This window comes from Capricornis sumatraensis, chromosome 20 (assembly GCF_032405125.1).
Source record: "Capricornis sumatraensis isolate serow.1 chromosome 20, serow.2, whole genome shotgun sequence".
NCBI classification, from domain to species: Eukaryota; Metazoa; Chordata; class Mammalia; order Artiodactyla; family Bovidae; genus Capricornis; species Capricornis sumatraensis.
Genome location: NC_091088.1, coordinates 57,622,571 through 57,643,872, shown reverse-complemented (window position 1 = coordinate 57,643,872; position 21,302 = coordinate 57,622,571). Strand labels below are relative to the sequence as shown.

The following is a 21,302-nucleotide window of genomic DNA, read 5'->3' as shown; positions in this document are numbered from 1 at the left end:
CTTTCAGAGGCTGCATCATTTTTGCTGGCGGGTAGAAGATGAGGTGTTCTGGATCACTGGGAGGACCTGGTTAGTACTTCTGTCCTACATTTTGGCCCTCTGGGATCCGGAAGTCCACAAGCCTGGCTTCGATAGAGGATAGGGCACCATAACTCCAGTCTGATGTCTCCACCTGGATGACTCAGGAGGCCTGAGGCATGACCTGGGCTGAGTCCCGTTCTGCTACCTGTTGGCTGCAAGGAAAGGAATCTAAGTGACACTCATATCTCACAGATATGCAGGTCTGATTCCAAACCACTGCTATAAGCAAATACTGCAGTAAAGCAGGTCACATGAATTTTTTGGTTTTCCAGGGTACATAAAACTATGTCTGTAGTACTATATATTGTAGTCTATTCAGTATTCAGTAGCATTATATCTAAAAAGTAAATACGCACCTTAATTTAAAGATACTTTTTCCCTGGGGAATTCCCTGGGGGTCCAGTGGTTAGAATTGGGTGCTTTCACTGCTGTGGACCCAACCTCTGATTGGGGAACTAAGATCCTGCAAGCCACACAGCACAGCCAAAATAATAAATAAAATACTCTTGCTAAAAAATGCTAACCATCATCTGAGTCTTCAGTGAGTTGTAATCTTTTTGCAACAGTTAACATCAGAAATCACTGATCACAATAAAAGGTTTTTAACAAACAAAAGAAAAAAAAATTTAAAGATCATAGATCTTTAAATCATAGATCACCCTAACAAATACAGCAATGATGAAAACGTTTGAAATATTGCAAGAATTGCCAAAGTGTGACACAGAGACAGAAAGTGAGCAAATGCTGTTGAAAAAAACGGTGCTGATACACTTGCTTGCCACATGCTTGCCACAAACTTTCACTTTGTAAAAGCGCAGTATCTGTGGAGTTCAATAAAACAAGGTATGCTTGCCTGCATTTTAGAAGGTGATAAGTGTCAAGAAAGGAAAGGGAAAGTGGGGTGATGAAGTGCCCAGGGCTGTTGCACTTTTAAATAGTAGGCCTCACTGAGAGCAACATTTGAGCAAAGAATAAAGAAGGTGAAGCAAACTTTGTGGCCACTGAGGTAAAGAACGTACCAGCAGTGGAGCAGTGATCAGGTTTGATGGATAGCACAAAGCCCAACATGGTTGGACCAGAATGGGCACGTGAGGAAGTAATGGAAGACGAGGTAAGAGAGGGTGAGGTAAGAGGGGCTAAAGAGGATAAATTAATTCAGAAATGGAGGATCTACCTATTTATCACAAATATTACTGAGATGTATTATAGGAACCATCCTCCTCTCCATCTGATAAACAAAGACTGTTAGGCTCTGCCATAATTAAGGGTGACTCTCATCTCTGTGGCAGATTTTACTAGATTTTTTAAAAAGTCACAGTGAAATTGAAATGTCAAGACATCAAATGACAAGAGACAGGTCCAAAGCATTTATTTCACCGTGCTCTTTGTGTGTCCCAAGTTTCGGTGTTAAGCTATCGTTGAATGTTATCCTTTCAGCTCCTGCCAATCACCAACTGTCTAATCTAGAATTAGAGCTGACAGAGATAGTTCTCATCCATTTTTGAGGTGTTTTGTTTGTTCTTGACTCTTTCTCTATAGGTCAGAATTATAGGCTCTAATATACTCCTTATTTAATTTTAAGGCCCAATTCAAATTAAAGGCATTGAAAAATGAAGATGTTTAATAGAAATCTTAAAATGAGAAAAAGCATTAAGTCCCAACAAGGGAGATTTCAAAGAGAATGTGAAAGCTTTCCATGTTTTCATAATTTGTTGAAATGTGTCTCTTTAAAGAGAACCCCAAACTCCTACAATTCCCTGATAAAAGACAGCACCTACTGACTAGTTCATATGTCTTTCTGCTTCTTCTAAGGGGAAAGTACAGAGTTATGTCAGATGTCCTGTGGAAGATTCCCAGAGCCTCCTTAAATGGAAACAAACCCTGAAAAAAAGAGAAGTGAATTTTAATTGAAAAGTTGTGTGTTTATAAAAGTAAAGGATAGCCTCTTTCCCGGCTGGAACCATGGAGGGAGCAGAAGAGAAGAAAAAGAAGGATTCTGCTGTGCCAGAAACCCTTAAGAAAAAGCGAAACAATTTCGCAAAGTTGGCCTAAAAGATGCTTTGAAAGGCAAGGAGGAAGCTTATCTATGAAAAAGCTAAGCATCACCACAAGGAATACAGGCAGACATACAGAACTGAAATTCAAATGGCTAGGATGGCACGAAAAGCCAGCAACTTCTGTGTACCCGTGGAACCCAAATTGGCATTTGTCATCAGGATCAGAGTTCTCAACGGTGTGAGCCTGAAGGTTCGAAAGGTGCTGCAGCTACTTCGCCTCCAGCAGATCTTCAGTGGCACCTTTGTGAAGCTCAACAAGGCTTCAATTAACATGCTGAGAATTGTGGAGCCATACATTGCATGGGGGTACCCAAATCTGAAGTTCGTAAATGAATTGATCTACAAGCGTGGTTATAGCAAAATCAATAAGAAGCGAATTGCCCTGACAGACAACGCATTGATTGCTCTATCTTTTAAGAAATATGGCATCATCTGCATGGAGGATCTGATTCATGAGATCTATACCACTGGAAAACGTTTCAAAGAAGCAAACAACTTCCTTTGGCCCTTCAAATTGTCTTCTCCACGGGGTGGAATGAAGAAAAAGACCACCCGTTTTGTAGAAGGTGGAGATGCTGGCAACAGGGAAGACCAGATCAACAGGCTTATATAGAAGGATGAACTAAGGTATCTAGCAGGATTATTTTTGTAAGCTGATCAGTTAATAAACAATTGAAACAAAAACAAACAAAAAAAGTAAAGGATATGTCCACAGAATCAGTTCAGTTCAGTTCAGTTGCTCAGTCGTGTCCGACTCTTTGTGACCCCATGAATCTCAGCTCACCAGGCCTCCCTGTCCATCACCAACTCCCGGAATTCACTTAGACTCGCGTCCATCGAGTCAGTGATGCCATCCAGCCACCTCATCCTCTGTGATCCCCTTCTCCTCCTGCCCCCAATCCCTCCTAGCATCAGAGTCTTTTCTAAGGAGTCAACTCTTTGCATGAGGTGGCCAAAGTACTGGAGTTTCAGCTTCAGCATCATTCCCTCCAAAATCCCAGGGCTGATCTCCTTTCGAATGGACTGGTTGGATCTCTTTGCAGTCCAAGGGACTCTCAAGAGTCTTCTCCAACACCACAGTTCAAAAGCATCAATTCTTCTGCGCTCAGCTTTCTTCACCGTCCAACTCTCACATCCATACATGTCCACTGGAAAAACCATAGCCTTGACTAGACGGACCTTTGTTGGCAAAGTAATATCTCTGCTTTTCAATATGTTATCTACAGAATAGGTACCTTTAAAGATTTTCACTAAAATAGAACAAGTGCTTATTTTTAGGTGGTAAGACATTGACTCTTCATTCTTCTTTTTTATCTTCGGTAGAGATTTTAAAAAATTATTAATAACATTTCGCTGTTATTTTATCGCTACTGTGATTGTTGTTATTATTTTATAAACATAGAGTCTAGGTGGTCCCTGCAGCACCGTAAACCACGAGCAACCTGGCGCGGCCCTTAGTGCCGCGCAGGGGCTTCTGGGGATTGTAGTCCACAGGCTACCTCGCGCATGCGCCATGGTCCGGGACGGATGCTGTGGGCGACGTTGTTCGTGGCGCTGAGGTGAGTGTGGCTCGGGCCGCGCCCCCTTCCCAGGTGTCACTGTGTATGGGGGTTGGGGGTTGTGAAACTGTAACCCGACCTTGTGACTGGAATGGGAGGCGTTGGAAGCGGGGACTAGTGACCAATAAAAGGACTTCCTCGGCCAGGTGGAGTGGTGAGGGACTCCGGTCCGACCTCCCTGGAAGGGATCCGGAGTGGGGAGCTTGGGCTGGTTTGCGAGGTGGTGCCTCTGCAGGTTTGTAGGGTGTGCAACTCCGGGTCAGAGTTGGTTTCACTCTTGGCACGTGCATCTCTGAACCGAGGCGGGGGACAGGGGACGTGGCCTCAGGTTTTGGAGATGCTGATTTGGGCCCTGCGCCCCTGATGGCGAGGGTTTCCCTGGTAGCTCAGTCAGCAAAGAATCTGCCCGCAATGCGGGAGACCCCCGGGTCAGGAAGATCCTCTGGAGTCGGGAATGGCAACCCACTCTAGTATTCTTGCCTGGAGAGGACAGAGGAGCCTGGCGGGCTACAGTCCATGGGGTCGCAAAGAGTCCGACACGGACAGAACTGAGCGACACACACACCCACGTACCCTCCCTCCCTGATGGGGAGAGGAATTGACCCAAGGAGTTGTGTCATCTCCAATAGGAAGGACAGCTGGGTCTGTTCACTCCTCGTTTCGGCGGAGGGGCGATTCCAGCTCAGCACCCTGCATCCTTGGAGCCTTAGTTTCTGAAGGCTTCTGCGTTTGGGGTGTGGCAGCTCTTGACTCCAGCGGGGCAATCTTGACTTTAGGGCAGAAGTTCTGGCCTCTGGAAATAGGGGGGCAACTCAAACTGTACATCCCTTCTCTGCGTGTCCGGGCCGGGAGTAAGTCTCTGAATACAGTATGAAGACAGAGAGTGCTGTCTTTGAGGATTATAAGACACATAGCAAATTGTAAATTCTTAAACTGCAGTCAATAAATATGAATACTGACTCTACATTTGATAATATTACAGAATTATTGAGGTGTCATATTAACATTTTAAAGATGATTAGAGCTACTTACTGAAATATGTATGGACAAAATAATATGTCAGGGAATTGCTTCAAAATAGTATGTGAATATGTGGGGAATGGGTAGAGGTGTAGTTGAAACAAGAGTGACCACATGTTAATAACTGTTTAAACCAAGTGACTGGCACATGGGGGTTCACTGTGCTATTCTGTCTGCCTCTGTATATGTTAGAAATTTCCATAATACAATATTTTGGAAACAATTTTCCAGTTAACTAGCTAGGAAATGCCTAAAGCATAGGAAAGTTGGATTTTCCTCTTAGTTGCACATAGTATGTGGGGCCAGACCTTGGAAATTCCCCCTCAGACTAGACCCCAATGCCCTCGGAGTCCCTGTGAGCTCCGAGGTGTAGTCAGAGTTTCAGGCCTTTCAATAAAATTCTGTAGTTTACTTCCTTTCTCAATGAAATTGAGGTCATTTATGTCTTTTGTCCCTTGTAAATGGGACAGTTTTTCAATTCTGTCTCTGTGAATATCAGTGTGTTTTTCAACATCTCAAACCTATTATTTCCAAAACTGAACTTCTGATCCTCCTTACAAAACCTGTCCCTCCTATGGACTTACCCATCTCTGTCAAGGACAACTCCGTCTTTGCAGTAACTGAGGCCAAAGTTTCCTCTCCTGTCTTTCTTTCTCTGCCCACATGCAAACCGTCAACAGATCCTATTGACCAGATCATCCGTATAAATCCTGATCCCTGCCATTTCTCACTACCTCCACCTATGCTTCCCTGGTCCAAGGCACTGTCATTTCTAACTGGGATTTCCTGAAAACCACCTAACTAGTCTTCCTGCTCCCTTCTTACCATTGGTAGTCCATTCTTTGTGTGTATGTCTATTCTGATTTTGTGGGGATTTAATTTTTACTGGAGTATAGTTACTTTACAGTGCTGTGTTAGTTTCTACTGTACAGCAAAATGAATCAGTGGTGTGTGTGTGTGTGTGTGTGTGTGTGTGTGTGTCGCTCAGTCGTGTCTGGCTCTTTGTGACCCTATGGGCTATAGCCCACCGGGCTCCTTTGTCCATGGAATTCTCCAGGCAAGAGTACTGGAGTGGGTAGCCATTCCTTCCTCCAGGGGATCTTCCCAACTGAGGGGTCGAACCTGGGTCTCCTGCATAGAAGGCACATTCTTTATTGCCTGAGCCAGCAAGGAAGGCCTGAATCAGCTATACATATATCCCGTTTTTTGGATTTCCTTCCCATTTAGGTCAACACAGAGCATTGAATAGAATTCCCTGTGCTATACAGTAGGTTCTCACTAGTTATCCATTTCATACATAGCATCAATAGTATATATATGTCAATCCCAATTGGCAGTCCACTCATCACAGCAGCTAGCATGATCCTGTTAATACCTAAGTTAAATCATGTCACTCCTCCGTTTAGAATCCTCCCATAACTTCTAACTAATGAGACTAGCAGCCCAAACCTTCAAGTGTTCTTATAGCATCTACCACCTGGCTAACTTTACCTGCTCCATTCCCTGTTGCTCGTTCCCACATGCACTCCACCTGAGCCATGTGCATGCTGCCACCTCAAGGTCTTTGCACTTGCTATTTCCTCTGTCTAGAATGCTCTGTACACATACTTGCATTGCCCACTCCCTTACTTCATTAAGTATCACCTCAGTGAGACATTTCCTGACCACCCTGTTACACTCCCAGTCCCCCTTTCCTGCTTTTTTAATTTTTTGCTCCATAACATTGATCACTGTGGTATCTTCAGTGTCCAGATCACTGCCTGGTACCCAGTAGCCACTTAACAAATATGTGTTACATGAGGGAATGCAGTCCCTGTCCTCTCTGAGCTTAGAGACAGGCAGAAGGCAATTAAGCCACTTCAGTATAATGCTATCATAGGAGAAGTGGTACCTGCTGTAGTCAGAATGTTTGTGTCCTCCTCAAATTCATTATGTTGAAAACCTAATGGCAGGATTTCCCTGGTGGTCCAGTAGCTAAGGCTCCATGCTCCCAGTACAGGGGGCCCAGGTTCGATTCCTTGTCAGGGAACTAGATTCCCACATGGCACAACTGTGCTGCAATCAAGACTGGAGATCCCATGTGCCACAACTAAGGCCCAGCACAGCCAAATATATATATATAGAGAAAGAAAATGTGACAGTTTGACCCAAAGCTTGAGGAAAGAGATAGGAGCTATATAGGTGTCTGGGATGGGATTGGTGGGCAGGGGGCTTGAGGAGGTGGGAATTTGGTCTGGTGAGAATGAGAGGAGAGGAAAAGACATCTTGGAAAAAAAAAGAATGTATGAGAAAATTGCCCAGTCCAGAAGGAACCAATATTCATTCACAACTTGTTAAACCCCCGGTCTCATGGATTCTCTCTTCTTTGCAGTTCTGGTTTCTCTGGCTCCTGCTCTCTCTAAGGGAAGACAGTATGATTAAGCTCCCGGTAAGCTGAAGTTTCCTTTCTTTCTCTTAAATGCCATGTCCATTCTGAGGAGCTGGGTATCTCTATTTTCCAAAAGTAAGTCAGCAATTTTTGAGTGACTTCTGTGTGGTAGGCACTTTACTTTATTTATAACAGCTTGGAGAGGTAGTGGCATTATTCCCTTTGGAGAAATTAAGAAACAGGCTCAGAAATGTCAGACTGCCTGGTTCAGGGCTGCTCCCAAGTTCAGTCTGCTTATCAGTGCCAGTCAATGAGCTGCTTGTCCCTGGTCCATGAGAGATAAGTACAGAAATCAAGAATAAGGGACTTCCCTGGTGATCTAGTGGTTAAGAATCCACCTTGCAATGCAGGGGACATGGGTTCGATCCCTGGTCTGGGAACTAAGATCCCACATGCTGTGGCACAACCAGCATGGGGAAAGGCAGCCAAATACATAAATATTTTTTTAAAAGAAAACAAAAGCAAGGGTTTGGAGAATTCCTTGGTGGGGTTAGAACTCCATGCTTTCACAGCTGTGGCTCCAGGTTCAATTCCTGGTAAGGGAACTAAGAGGATTTGGAGCAAAAAGATAAAAACTTAATGACTGATACAGCAGCTTCCAGTGTAGCTCTTCTTCCAGGAGTCATTGGTGCAGATGATGAACGTGGCATGTGCTTGATGTTTTAGGAAACCTTGACCTTCAAGGACATGGCCATGGTCTTCTCCAAGGAAGAGCTGGCACTCTTGGACTCTGCCCAGATAAACCTGTATCAAGACATGATGCTGGAGAACTTCGGGAACCTGGTCTCCGTGGGTGAGGACAACAAACCCCTGTAACTAAGCATCAAACCACTGGTCCCATTTTCTCAAGTGATCAGCTTCAAACTGGATAGAATATTCCAGTTGGAGCACAAAGGGAAACCTCCTAAGAGATACACATGCAGATGACAACCTGCAGCTAATGAGTTTTAATAACTGTGAGCAGGTGGTCCCTTGTGAGTTGTGGGTGGGCGAGGGAGCTCTCCCCAGGCCTGTGCCCCCTGCCTGTGGGCGTCCGATGCAGTTGGCAAGCCTACACTGATCTCATCATGTGTTTAGGCTCTCATTCCCTCATATTTTCCAGAACAAGACTGAGGAAGTTCACATATTACCAAGGCCTTGGTCCCTTGTTTGCCTCTAGAATAAAACCAATGTGGGTTTTTTTTTTTCCAGTTTTCTTTTTTTTAAACAATGTTTTGGACAAACTGGTATTAAAGGAACCAAGTTAGGATATGGTTGATAGTCAGTACACTATGAGTGTCCGCTTATTTGCTCTCTTGCTGATCAATATCTGTCCTAGCTTCAATTTCTCAGAGCCCTGTATACAGGAATCTGTGACCTCAGTTTAGTTTACGAGATAGTTGCTCTTATTGTCCCCCTTCTACAGAGCAAACAACTGAGGTGCAGAGTGGACGAGTAACTTGCCCAGGATCACCCAGCTTGTCAGAGGAACTAGGATTTGAACCTCCCAGTCTGACCCTCAGCCCTGTGCTTGTAATAACCAGGTGACATGAAGTACTGCCATGTCCATAGATTGTAAACAGGGCTCCTTGGGATAAATGTGCAGGACCGACCCCATTGGTGAGTCCTGAAATCAAGTGACCATGTCATAGCTAGCAGTTTCTAAAAAGCAAAACAAATCCATGGACTAGAACACAAAAGGATTTATCAGAGTACATTGCACCTGGTAAGGTAAGCCTCAACTGATCACAGTATTTTCGTTTCTGGTCTGTGTGTCTGTGTAGGAACTGGGTCACAGTGTAAATGCTTTTCTTGCTATGGGTACAGTCCAAACAGTTGGAAAACTACTGCTTTAAGCCTGTTCCTGTTTCCTCTGACACCACTTTATGAACCAAAGTCACTCAATAAAATGAATCAGAAAATTACCTTGAACTAGAAGCAGTGTCCAGATGATATTTGTGACATTTTGTGAAGTCTGTTTTTAGGTGCCAAGGTGTTGTGACCATCTTCAACCCTCTATTTCTTATGAACTGTTCGTACAATCTTGCTTCCCTGGGTGCCAGGGTGTGAACAGTTCCACGCTGCCCATTCTCCTAGCCATGGCTGTTAGAGATTCTGCAATAACCTCAAAGGGGAGAAGCTGGGAATTGGACTACAGGGTCTTGACGGATTTTGTCTCTTCACAAAGCCAGAGAACCTCAGGGAAAATAAAAAGGATGTCCCATATTTCACAATATTATCCCCATTTCAATCCCCACTGCAGCTGTAGGCCCGCTGTGTACAGTTGTGCAGGTTGTACACAAATATACATGATAGTTCTATCACATTTAATAGTTGATGTAAAGGAAAGGACTTGGTTAGGAGAAAGGACTTGCTGCTTGTTTCTACAACCTTCTACAAGATCCCTGAAGGTCTCCATGATCCTTTATGTCTTTCACCATGTCCAAAACTCCATTATTATATATATTACATAAATCATATGGGAGCCTTCCCCTTATATTTGGAGGGTTTTGTTTTGTTTTTTACATATTTTTGTTCTTCTAACTTCATATCATGTAATAAATAAATAGTCACATGGTATAGTAACTATGATGATTCTTTCTGATGTATACTCACCCCTTCAGTCAGAAACAGCAATAACCAAGAACATGTTGAAAATGAATTCACAGTGAACAACAAATTTTAAGTATGGTGCATTGCATTTCAGTGTGGTTCAATATGTACAGTGTTTAAAAGTGCATCTCCCTTTAAAGCCTCACAGATGTACATAATTCTTACAAAAGTACCCACACAGAGATTTATTAAGTTTCAAAGTTGTTGCACAGGGAATATGTGCTTAAAAACTATAAAAGCTTGTGTATTTTGGAAGCAAAGTTATTCTAGATAAATTTATTTTTAAATATTGCTGAAAAGACTACAGGCTTTAGACGTCATGGATATCAAATCCATTACTTAAAAACCAATTAGCAAAATGACTAAAGTCTTTTTATGGACTACTCTAATAGCAGAGAGGTGAATTTCTTCCTTTATAAATTGTTTCCAGTATTTCTTTTGATGCATCTGCAGTCAGTGGTTTTTGATTGGCAGCTCACAGATTAGAATGATTAGGTTTCTAATTGTTTCATACCCAACTAGGATCCAGTGGCAACTTCTCATCCCACCCAGCTTCATATCCTCAGAGTCTTTGGATAGATGCTCTACTTGTTTGCTTAGCCAAATTCTTTTTCTCCTCATAGAAGACAGGATTAAAAACAACCTTATGAACCTTCAGGAAAAAGGCTTGAGTTGCCTCTCACCAGAAGTGCTCTACTTTTGGCAAATTTGGAACCAAAGGATCAGTGAATTGACCGTGAGTCATGATTATGTTAGTTATGAATCTTCAAGGAGATTGTCCCCAGTATTTAGGAGACATTTCCCTCTGTGAAGAGTGGACAGGAGTGTCTCTTCAGATTTCTGAAAATAAAAACCATGTAATAAATGCCATTAATTTAGAAAATCAAGACATCACAGCTTGGAAAAGCCTGACACAGGTCCTTTTACCCCAGAATCCTGGAAGAAAGCCAACCTAATGACTGAGCCCCATAATTCTCAGAGAAAGCAGATAGAAGAGAAATTGGATGGATGTGCTTGGTGTGGTGACAGCTTCTTTCAGACCTTGCGTCATTATGATGATTCCCAAGAATGTAAAGGAGAGGAACTTTGTAGATACACCAACTGTGGGAAACACTTGGTTATAAAGTCAACAGTCAAACACAGTCACGTGGTCCATGCAGTGTGCCATGCTTTCAGATGTAATAACCCTGGAATGGGCTTCACAGTTGATGCTCATGTTCATCACAGTGCTCACACGGAGGAAGATCTTATAAACACCATTGGTATGGAAGGGACTTTAGCCAGAGCTCAGAACATACTGTTCACGATAAAACCCATTCAGGAGAGGAAATTTGTGAAGGTCAAGAGTGGGCTCAGGGCTGCAAACAGAACTCAAACCTTCCTAGGAATCCCAATGGCCCTCCAGGAGACAAGCCCTATACATGCATGGAATGTAGCAAAGGCTTCAGTTGTGATTCCTGTCTTCATAACCATCGCTGAGTCCACACACGGGAGATGCCCTACACCTGTGATGTGTGTGGGAAGGGGTTCGGATTTGGGTTGCTCCTGTGTTTCCATCAGAGGGTCCACAGTGGGAAAAGGCTGTGGAAGTGCACCAAGTGTGGGAAGGACTTCGATCAGAGCTCCAACCTTCTTGTCCATCAGAGGGTCCACACAGGGGAGAGTGCGGCAAATGCGTCAGTTCCAGCTCCATTCTCCAAGTTCACCAGAAGCTGCACATGGGGGAGAAGCCTTACAGGTGTGACGAGGGTGGGAAGAGCTTCAGCCAAAGCACACACCTGCACATTCACCAGAGGGTGCACACGGGGGAGAAAGCCTACAAATGTGATGTGTGCAGGAAGGCTTTCACCTACAGCTCAGTTCTGCACACGCATCAGAGAGTTCACACAGGGGAAAAGCCTCACATGTGCCAAGTGTGTGATAAGGGCTTCAGCTACCGCTCCTATTTGCACTTACATCAGAGAGATCACACCCAAGAGAAGCCATATTAATGTGACAGTTGTGGGAAGGGCTTCAGTTGGAACTCAGATCTTCAGGTTCATCTCTGAGTCCACACAGGAGAGAGGCCCTGTAAGTGTAAGGAGTGTGGGAAGGGCATCAGTTGGAACTCATATCTTCTTGCCCATTGGAGAGTTCATAGGGATGAGATGGACTATGCACCTCATGAGCACGACAAGGCTCAGGAAATCTATAGCTTGGACCTTCTTACTCAGCCAAGACTGCACAAGAGGACAGAAACATTATAAATGTAGCCAGTCTGGGTTCAATGAGGAAAACAGAAGCTACTCTAGGTGTTCCAGATGATAGACACTTACTCAGCCATTGGGAGGGCTGGAAGAGCAAAGGACAGGGCCGCTACCACCCATGATGTCAGTGTGCAGCACTAAAGCACATGTTTCTTAAGGGCATTCCAGGAAACTACTTTGGATCTCAACACCTTTCTTGAAACGCTTATCAGCTGTCATAGGCCAAGAAAGTGATTCTTGACAAATGGGCTGTTTGTGGCAATGACAGTAGTTAGAGGTCAAATTTCCATTAATGGGTGTGCCCAGGAAGGAAATTCTAATTGGGATGGGGCCAGCAAGAGCTTCAGTCCAGCCAAAACCTGTAGATGTTTTTGCTTGTTTTTAGAATCTCCTCTAGAAATGTATTCTCTGCTAAGAACATTCAAAATAGTGCTCAGAGATGAAAGCTGTGTTATTATTATGGTAAGAATTAGGCCATACTCAGGTTTTCAAATCCATTAGATTCTTCATACAGTAGAGAAGCTCTATGGAAGTGATATTTTAAGGGTGCGGCAGAGACATTGATATGTATTCATATTCCTACTGGTTCTATTTTCCAAGCCAAAGTGTTCATTGTCAGAAGCAGACACCACTCTTTCTCAGCATCTTGTTTAATAATGGGTTTTTAGAAGGTGCTCATTTTGTCAAGTTCCTATCAAAACTGTGATTCAGTTTAGGATTATAGTTGGATTTTGGAGGACATACTTTTACAGTACCTTTATCTTGAATAACAATGTATTTCTGTATCTGTTTGTTTATTTTGTTTATTATTTTGATCATATTTTATCCCTAGTTTTCTTTCCTTTTTAAAAGAATATTTATTTGGCTGCATCAGGTCTTAGTTGTGGCCTGTGGGATCTTAGTTCCCTGACCAGGGATTGAACCTGAAACCCCTGCATTGCAAAGTGAATTCTTAACCTCTGGACCACCAGGGAAGTTCCTTTAGTTTTTTTTTTTTTACATTACATTTTCATACTAGTTATTGTTTGTATATGAAACAGCCATTCAAATGCAAATAAAACCATCCCTGAAGTATTACATTCTTACCAATTCAGGTCGGCAATAGTGAAAGATTAACTAAACTCAGTGTCAGTAAGGGAGTAGAAAGAAGTTAGCATCCTTACCATATGTTAGTGGGAAAAAAAAAAACCAGGTATAACACTTCTGAAGAGGATTTTATATATATGTATTAAAGTGTATAAGGACCATTATCTTTCAACCACCAATGCAACTGCTCAGAATTTGTCTTTAAGACATGACTGCACAGGTTGGAAAAGATGGTTTAAAGAAGGGAGCATATTCTAAGAATATTTGCAATAATAAAAATTGCAGACAACCTAAAGTTCTATGAATGAGATTGAGCAAATTATGTCATCCTCATATGATGGAATAATGTGTCCGACTCTGCAACCCCATGGACTATAGCCCACTTGGCTCCTCTGTCCATGGCATTTTCCAGGCAAGAATACTAAAGTGGGTTGCCATTCCCTTCTCTTAGGAGATGTTTCTGACCCAGAGATCGAGGCGCATTCTTTACCACTGTACCACCTGGGAAGCCCACAGAAAGGAATAATAGCAACCATTAAAATGATTTAGACCTCTAAGTGTTCACATATTGTTTGGAGAAAACATCAAGTTATAAAAGATCAAGTATGATTTATAATAGACAAGAGTAGAATCCAGAGCAGCACTGGGACCAATGCTCCACCCCTGCTCTACACTTCACTCTTCAGTGTTGTTGCAAGGTTTGCTTAGGGGATTTAACACAAGTGGGGGTTTGTCTAACATAGGAAATGTTTTCTCCAAATTATTTTCCAAATCTGAAAAATCTTTGCTGTTATCTTATCCTGTTTAATATATGTGAAACTTCAAAACTGAGATTATCAAATATTCTCCTTCACAAAGATAGAATCTGTAATATAGAGGATCATGAGATGTGACTTGTGGTGATGGTTTCCTTGTTTTAAGTTAGATGTTTTTAACATATTTGCTGTTATTTATTTTGGTTTTTCTCTTCAGAGACTTGCCTAGGCTTTGCATTGGCTTTGTTTGAACAGAATAAGTTTCATGTTCAAATATTTCCATTCCTTTCTATGACATATTTTTGCCAAAAGGAGAAAAAAAAAAAAACCCTGTATCTAAGATAGCTTTTAAATAAATATTCTACTTATAGGACATTTAGAAGTTTTGAGGAGAAAGTATGAGAAGCCAATAGACAAATCCAGAATTCAGACATGTAATTTTACATCTTTGTTTCTCCAACAGTTCAAGGGCATTAGAGATGGTGGTGGCTGTAAATGGTGTAGGATATAGTTTTAGAATAAATGAGCCTCAGGTGAGAAGCAATCAAATACAATGAATTCATCTATTTGGATACTGACTGGAGTAAACCAGCTGTAAAATAATTTTATTATTTTTAAGCAATATGATATTTGAAAGGAAATGATAGTGTTAAAGACTGCTTTAAAATTCTTTATAAGTGTACTTGCATCTGACTCTTCATAACCCCATGGACTGTAGTCTGCCAGGCTCCTCTGTCCATGGGATTTCCCAGGCAAGAATACTGGAATGGGTTGCCATTTCCTGCTCCGGGGGATATTCCTGACCCTGGGATCGAACTGCATATCTTGGGTTTCCTGCATTGGCAGGCAGATTCTTTACCAGTGCACCACCTGGGAAGTCCTTAAAATTCTTTAGTAACAAAATTTTAAAGTGATACATGAAGCCAGTGTGGCATAATGTTGATAAGTATTACTGTTCTCAATACTTATGTACTATTTTTAGAAGTTTCACTTTTTAAATTATTTCCTGCCCAGAGGAAAGTGCTAAGTACATACTTCCTGTAGTTTCACTTGTTGTAGTTATATGGACTCCATCTCCCACATCAACTTACCTATTCCCCAGCCCTAAATAACAATGACCTTACCTTGTCTAAAAAGATTCATAGCAAATATACGGTATCAAAAAGAACAATATGAGTAGTCAAAGGAAAGCTTGAGTTCAAACTTTAAAAATTCCAAGGAAAGAGACTTTTTCCCTATTACAGTATTTTCTCCAGTTCTTTGCCCATGCAGCTCTTCTCGTTTGTCAGAAACAAGGAAGCAGTTTGTTTTATGGCCTGTGCTTGGAACTCCTTGTGCTTGGCATCTTGGAGTAAATAGTATATGCTAGACAGTAAAGTCAGAAGTAGATGAATACAGGCATATATAAAGAGACAATGGAGTCAAACCAAGTCGGAGATTCCATGTTCCTTAAGGTCGATGTCCAGTGCAGTGCAAAGCAAGTCTTCTTGTCATAGGCATAGCTTTCCTGCTAAAATGTGTTCATTTTCTTTATATGTGAGAAGCTTCTCTTTTTTCCCCCTAAATATCTATATTTCCTTTAAATCCCCACGTTCTAGTTTTCTTCTTGGAAAAAAAAAAAAATTACAAAAAAGAAGGCCAAATGCTAACCGTACTTAAATGACTCAGGTTGAGTTTAACCCAAAGAAACAGTGAAGGGAAGGCGGAAGCACTACCATGCGGAGGGTTCTGGGAGGTGTAGTCGGAAGCAGCTCCACCCCAGACAGGCAGGGCTGTAGTCCCATACCCCTTTGGGATTTCTGGGAACTGTAGTCCAGAAGTTTCGTGCAATCAACACTTCCTATTCAGGAGTGCGCGGTGTTGCCCTCTCGGAGAGTCTCCGGAACCTGCCAAGTGACTAGCAAGAACTTCCGTTTCACGGGAGGTTGCGGCCATCACTTCCTTTGTGCAGTGGTGACTTGAATCCCAGTAACAGCTCCGCGCTTTCTTGGTCTAGGCAAGGGGCCAACAGTGGTCCCGGAAGAGAAGCGATGGTTGTGGGTGACAAGGATTAGAAGCCATTTGCGTTTCCTTCTCGGCAGAAAATTCTAGCGTTTGCAGAGGAGTTGGTTGGGAGCGGGTTGGTATAGTACATGGCTTTTTTGAGGGATGGGCTTCCCCGGTGAACCCGCCTACAATGCAGGAGACGCAGAAGAGACACGGGTTGGATACCTCGGTCGGGAAGATCCCCTGGAGGAGGACATGGCAACCCACTCCAGTATTCTTGCCTGGAAAATTCCATGGATTGAGGAGCCTGGCAGGCTACAGTCCATGTGGTTGCACAGAGTCGGACTTGATTGAAGCGACTGAGCACGGACTGTACTAGTGACCACTAGCAAAAATTTGGACTTCCCGTAGCTCAAAGGTAAAGACTCTGCCTGCAATGCAGGAGACCATGGTTGGATCCCTTGGAGAAGAGAATGGCAATCCACTGCAGTATTTTTGCCTAGAGAATCTCATGGACAGAGAAGCCTGGTGGGCTACAGTTGGTGGGGTCTCAAAGAGTCAGACACGACTGAGTGATTAACACTTTCATTTCACTTCACTTCTGGTTCTGCATTCCCCCAGCCTCTCCTTGATTCGCAATCAGCACGGCCACTTGCTAGTGTTATAACTTTGGGCAAGTTAATCACTGAATCAGTCGCTGGGGTATAATTATATAGTACTTAGTGGGATCGTGGAAGTTAAATGAAGTTAATAATTTTAAAACACGTGGAATAGTAATGGCGCACAGAAAAAGCTGCTCGTTATGAATGCACAAAGCTCCAGCCAACAATAACCAATTATGTATGAAATGTTAATTTCCTGTGTTAAAAAGGCATCATATGTAAAAGTAAAAGACAGTCAACTGGGCTGAAAATATTGACCTATTTGACATATATTAACCTGTTTGACATATACTGGTATATATGCTAGAAAATGGATTAAAATCCTTAACATTGAATCTTAAGATAATGAAACCCCCATAGGAATATGGATATGACTACAAAGGATATGAATAGGCAAGTTTTTAAGAGAAGCAATTGCTATAGCAAGTAAATACATGAAAAATTAGATTGATTATCCAATACATGAACATGTTTAATCAAGTTGCTTGACTGTGCTCTGGAATTGTATGAAATGTAATCCAGGCTCTAAGGGTAGTAGCTGACCTTCTGTCCTAGGAAGGCAATGACATGGGGGTTCTGGAAAGTGTAGTCCAACAGCTCTGTATAGGTGGCCAACTGCCTCTGCAGAGAGGCATGGTGTGACCATTATCTCCTGGGGAATTCTGGGAGCATAATCAAGAATTGTGGGTACACAGGGAACTCAACCTGGTGCTCTGTGACAACCTAAAAGAGGTGGGATTTGTCTTCTGTAAAATAAGGGGCATGACATTACCTACCTAGTAAAATTGTTTGGAGAGTTAAATGAGATAGTCACAAACAAAAGGTTGAAAGGTTTCTTTAGTTAATGTATTTCCCGAGGAATATTCAGTTTAGTTCAGTCACTCAGTCCTGTCCAACTCTTTGCAAACCCATGGACTGCAGCACACCAGTCTCCCCTGTCCATCACCAACTCCTGGAGCTTGCTCAAACATGACCATAGAGTCAGTGATGCCGTCCAATCATATCCTCTGTTGTCCCCTTCTCCTCCTGACTTCAATCTTACCCACCATCAGGGTCTTTTCCAATGAGTCAGATCTTTGTATCAGGAGGCCAAAGTATTGAAATGAGCATCAGTCCTTCCAATGAATATTCAGGACTGATTTCCTTCAGGATGGACTGGTTGGATCTCCTTGCAGTCCAAGACATCTCAAGAGTCTTCTCCAACACCACAGTTCAAAAGCATCAGTTCTTTGGTGCTCAGCTTTCTTTATGGTCCAACTCTCACATCCACACATGACTACTGGAAAAACCATAGCTTTGACTAGACGGACCTTTATCAGCAAAGTAATATCTCTGCTTTTTAATATGCTGTCAAGGTTGGCCATAGTTTTTCTTCCAAGGAACAAGCATCTTTTAATTTTATGGTTGCAATCACCACCTGCTGTGATTTTGGAGCCCAAGAAAATAGTCTCTCACTGTTTCCATTGTTTCCCCATCTATTTGCCATAAAGTGTTGGGACTGGATGCCATGATCTTAGTTTTCTGAATGTTGGGTTTTAAGCCAGCTTTTTCCACTCTCCTCTTTCACTTTCATCAAGAGGATCTTTAGTTCTTCTTTGCTTTCTGCCATAAGGGTGGTGTCATCTGAATATTTGAGATTATTGATACTTCTAGCAATCTTGATTCCAGATATTCAGTTACCTGAAAACTTGTATGAGTCCAGGAAGAGATCGGATTTCCACCTGCAGTACTACTAGTCCTCTGATCCCTTCAGGAATCTGGGCTATTCCTTGATTCCTTCTGGATTCATTTTCTGTCTCAGAAGTGGAGTTGGTATGTGTGTATATGTCTCCAGGATAGTGTGTGTGCACAAGGGAGACAGAGTTCTGATTTCTCCCTGCTTCCTTTCCTTTCTTAGCCCTAACTTGAAGAGGGCTGTAGGAAGGAGAATTGAATGACTCCAGGTCCTAGCAGCAGAACCTTAGCCTGAGTAGGATTTAGCATCCTTCTTTTTGCCATATCATCTCTGTTCTCAGTGGAGAAGTTTATTTTAATAATTATTACACATTCTGCTACATGTTTAAATATTTGTTGAATAAAATAGGAGTGGGTAGGAGGAATACTTGGGCATAAATAATAGTGATAGTAGCCATTTTAAGGGCTTGATACAAATAACCACATTTAATTCTCACAAAAGCCCAGGGAGGCGGGTTATCTGCCCATTTAAAAAGAAGGACATTGAGACTCAGAGCAAAATTTTCCTAGCTGAGGTCATCCAACTACTAAGAACCTGAGTTGGGTATTGAACCAAGGTATTTGCAGTGCCAACCTCATTTTGATTTGTTTGTTGTCTAGTCTGGAAGGAATAGTTTGTAAAAGACCAAGAAAGTTATGTAAATGATTGTGTTTTCAGTGAGCTTTCTCATGCATCTTCAGCTCTTTATTGTATTTTATTTCAAGTAATAGTAAGTTGATACTTTACTGAAATAATGGTTGGATAACTGAATAATGAAACGTTGTAGATAATTAAGAGACTATATAAAGCATAAAGAGAATATTGAATTCTTAATAATCCCAGAGACAATTACGCTCTGAAAAGGCGAAGTTAATGCATTGTCTGCTGGAGAAAATACAGAATTGTGTAGTAGGGCGCTCTAGGTTTGGAAGCGTTTCGGCTCCAGGGAGGCGGGGCTACGAAATTCGTTCCGAGCGGGGATGCTGTGAAAATACAATCCACAAGCTCAGTATAGCAACCAGCCCTTTCGAAGGCTAGGACGTGCCTGGAAATTCTGGTTAGTTGAAGTACGGGAATACCGTCGCTGAAGAACTTCCGCTCCAGGCGGTGGCTGTGTCCGTGCTCCTGTCGGGAATTCTGGGAAGCGTAGTCCGGGAGGTCTCTGTAGGCAGAGTCACTTCCGGCTCAGGTACGCGAGGCCGCGGCCTTCGTTCCTCTCGGAAAGGTGAGCCCTCCGTTTGCCGGTCCCCTCTTTCCGCGTCCACACTGACCTTTCTTCTCTTTCTTGTGGGCCAGTAGCGACCTGGCCCTCGGTCTGGTGGAAGGGACCGCCTGCGGCGCAGTGGGGATGGTGCGCGCTTTGACTAATCGTCCAGGAGCGGGACTGTTGGTGTATCCCCCGTTTAGGGGCCCCAGCCAGGGCCCTGTGTCGCAGGGTTTGGTTTGTCTCCTGGGTTCTGTACTTTCCCAACCCGTTTCCTGACCACCAGCCCGTGATGACGCTTCCTAATAGTATATTCCACGAGAGTCTTAACGTCTCTGCCTCTCTTTCCTCTTCTCTAAAGTTGGTATTAGTGTCTGTGTATGCGTGCTCAGACGTGTCCAACTCTTTGCGACCCCATGAACTACAGCCCACCAGCCTCCCCTGTCCATGGAGTTTTCCAGGTGGGAATACTGGAGTGGGTTGCTGAGCCGTCCTCCAGGGAATCTTCCTGACACTGGGTTCTAAACCCGCGTCTCTTGCGTCTCCTGCCTTGGCAGGTGGATTCTTTACCACTGCGCCATATGGGAAGCCGCAGTGTCAACCTAATAGGGGTAGTTTGAGAGTTAAATGAAAATATATAGGGAAAGACTTAGAACAGAGGCTAACCTGTGGTTGAAAACCACAAGGTCTCTTGTTACTAGTATTTTTTAATTTCCCGAGGAGCGCTTGGTTTCCTAAAGGCTTCTGTGAACCCGGGTTGGGGTCAGAGCTCTTGCAGCAGTGTTCCTGGCCCTTCTCTGATCCCTGAAGGAATCAGAGCTGTATCTGGATTCCTAATGATTTTTAAATTTAAATTTTTGGAGAGGGTCTGGAATGTGTACTGAGATTTATGCGGGAATGCTGATGGAGTTCCGATTTCTCTCAGGTTCCTTTCTGCTTCACAGCCTTGACTTCTTGAAAAAGGCTGCAGTGAAAAGGGAATGCCCCTTTGGCCCCAGACAGCAGAGCCTCACCTGAGTGGGACTTAGCGTCCTTCTTCCTCTTATGTCATCTCTTTGCAGGGGAGAAGACATTCATGTCACTCATGGACAAATTCTTCTGCTACAAAGGTGCCCTGATATTTGTTGAATAAATGCTAGAAGGGATGGGGGAGTGCTTGGGCATAGTTAATAATTACAGCCTGTACTTGCATGCTCAGTCGTGTCTGATGCTTTGCGACCCCAAAGTCTGTAGCCCGCCAGTCTGGAAATTTTCAGGCAAGAATATTGAAGGGGGTTGCCGTTTCCTCCTCCAGGGGATCTTCCTGACCCAAGGATCGAAACCCCGTCTCCTGTGTCTCCTGCATTGGCAGGGGGATTTTTTACCACTGAGCCACCTGGGAAGCTAATAGTGACAGTCTTTAAACATTATTCTTGGAGTTTTCTATGAATGAATGTACTTAATCCTTACAAGAGTGGATACTGTTATTCCCATGTTAAAGATGAGGAAACAGACAGAGAGAGTATGATGCTTTCTTTTTTAAGTAATTTTATTAATTTGGTTGCGCCGGGTCTTAGTTGTGGCATGGGGGATTTAGATCCCTGTTCAGGGGCTGAATCCTTGCCTCCTGTGTTGGAAGCATGGAGCCTTAGCCCCAGGCTACTAGGGAAGTTCTGAGCATGAGCTGTTTATTCTAGACCACACAGTAAGAGGCTTAACTGGGATTAGAATTTAGGTAGTTTCAAGACCCTGATGCTGGGAAAGATTGAAAGCAGGAGAAGGGGGCAGCAGAGTATGAGATGATTGTATGGCGTCATCGACTCAGTGGACATGAGTTTGAGCAAATTCCAGGAGATAATGAAGGACAGGGAAGCCTGGCATGCTGCAGCCCATGGAGTCGCAAAGAGTTGGACAAGACTGAGCAACTGAACAG

At 43.1% G+C, this 21,302-nt stretch overlaps 1 protein-coding gene and 1 pseudogene across 1 annotated transcript; both read left to right on the top strand.

Annotated features, from left to right (window-relative positions):
• Positions 1 to 2,043: 2,043 nt before the first annotated feature.
• Positions 2,044 to 2,751, top strand: LOC138095824 (large ribosomal subunit protein uL30 pseudogene; annotated as a pseudogene).
• An 893-nt stretch (positions 2,752 to 3,644) lies between these two features.
• On the top strand, positions 3,645 to 11,983 carry ZNF285 (zinc finger protein 285). Its single transcript, XM_068993087.1, is given in 8 exon segments — positions 3,645 to 3,697; positions 7,121 to 7,145; positions 7,812 to 7,938; positions 10,361 to 10,491; positions 10,493 to 10,660; positions 10,663 to 10,969; positions 10,972 to 11,394; positions 11,397 to 11,983. Coding segments are annotated over 8 exon segments (1,821 nt in total).
• The last annotated feature ends 9,319 nt before the right edge of the window (positions 11,984 to 21,302 follow it).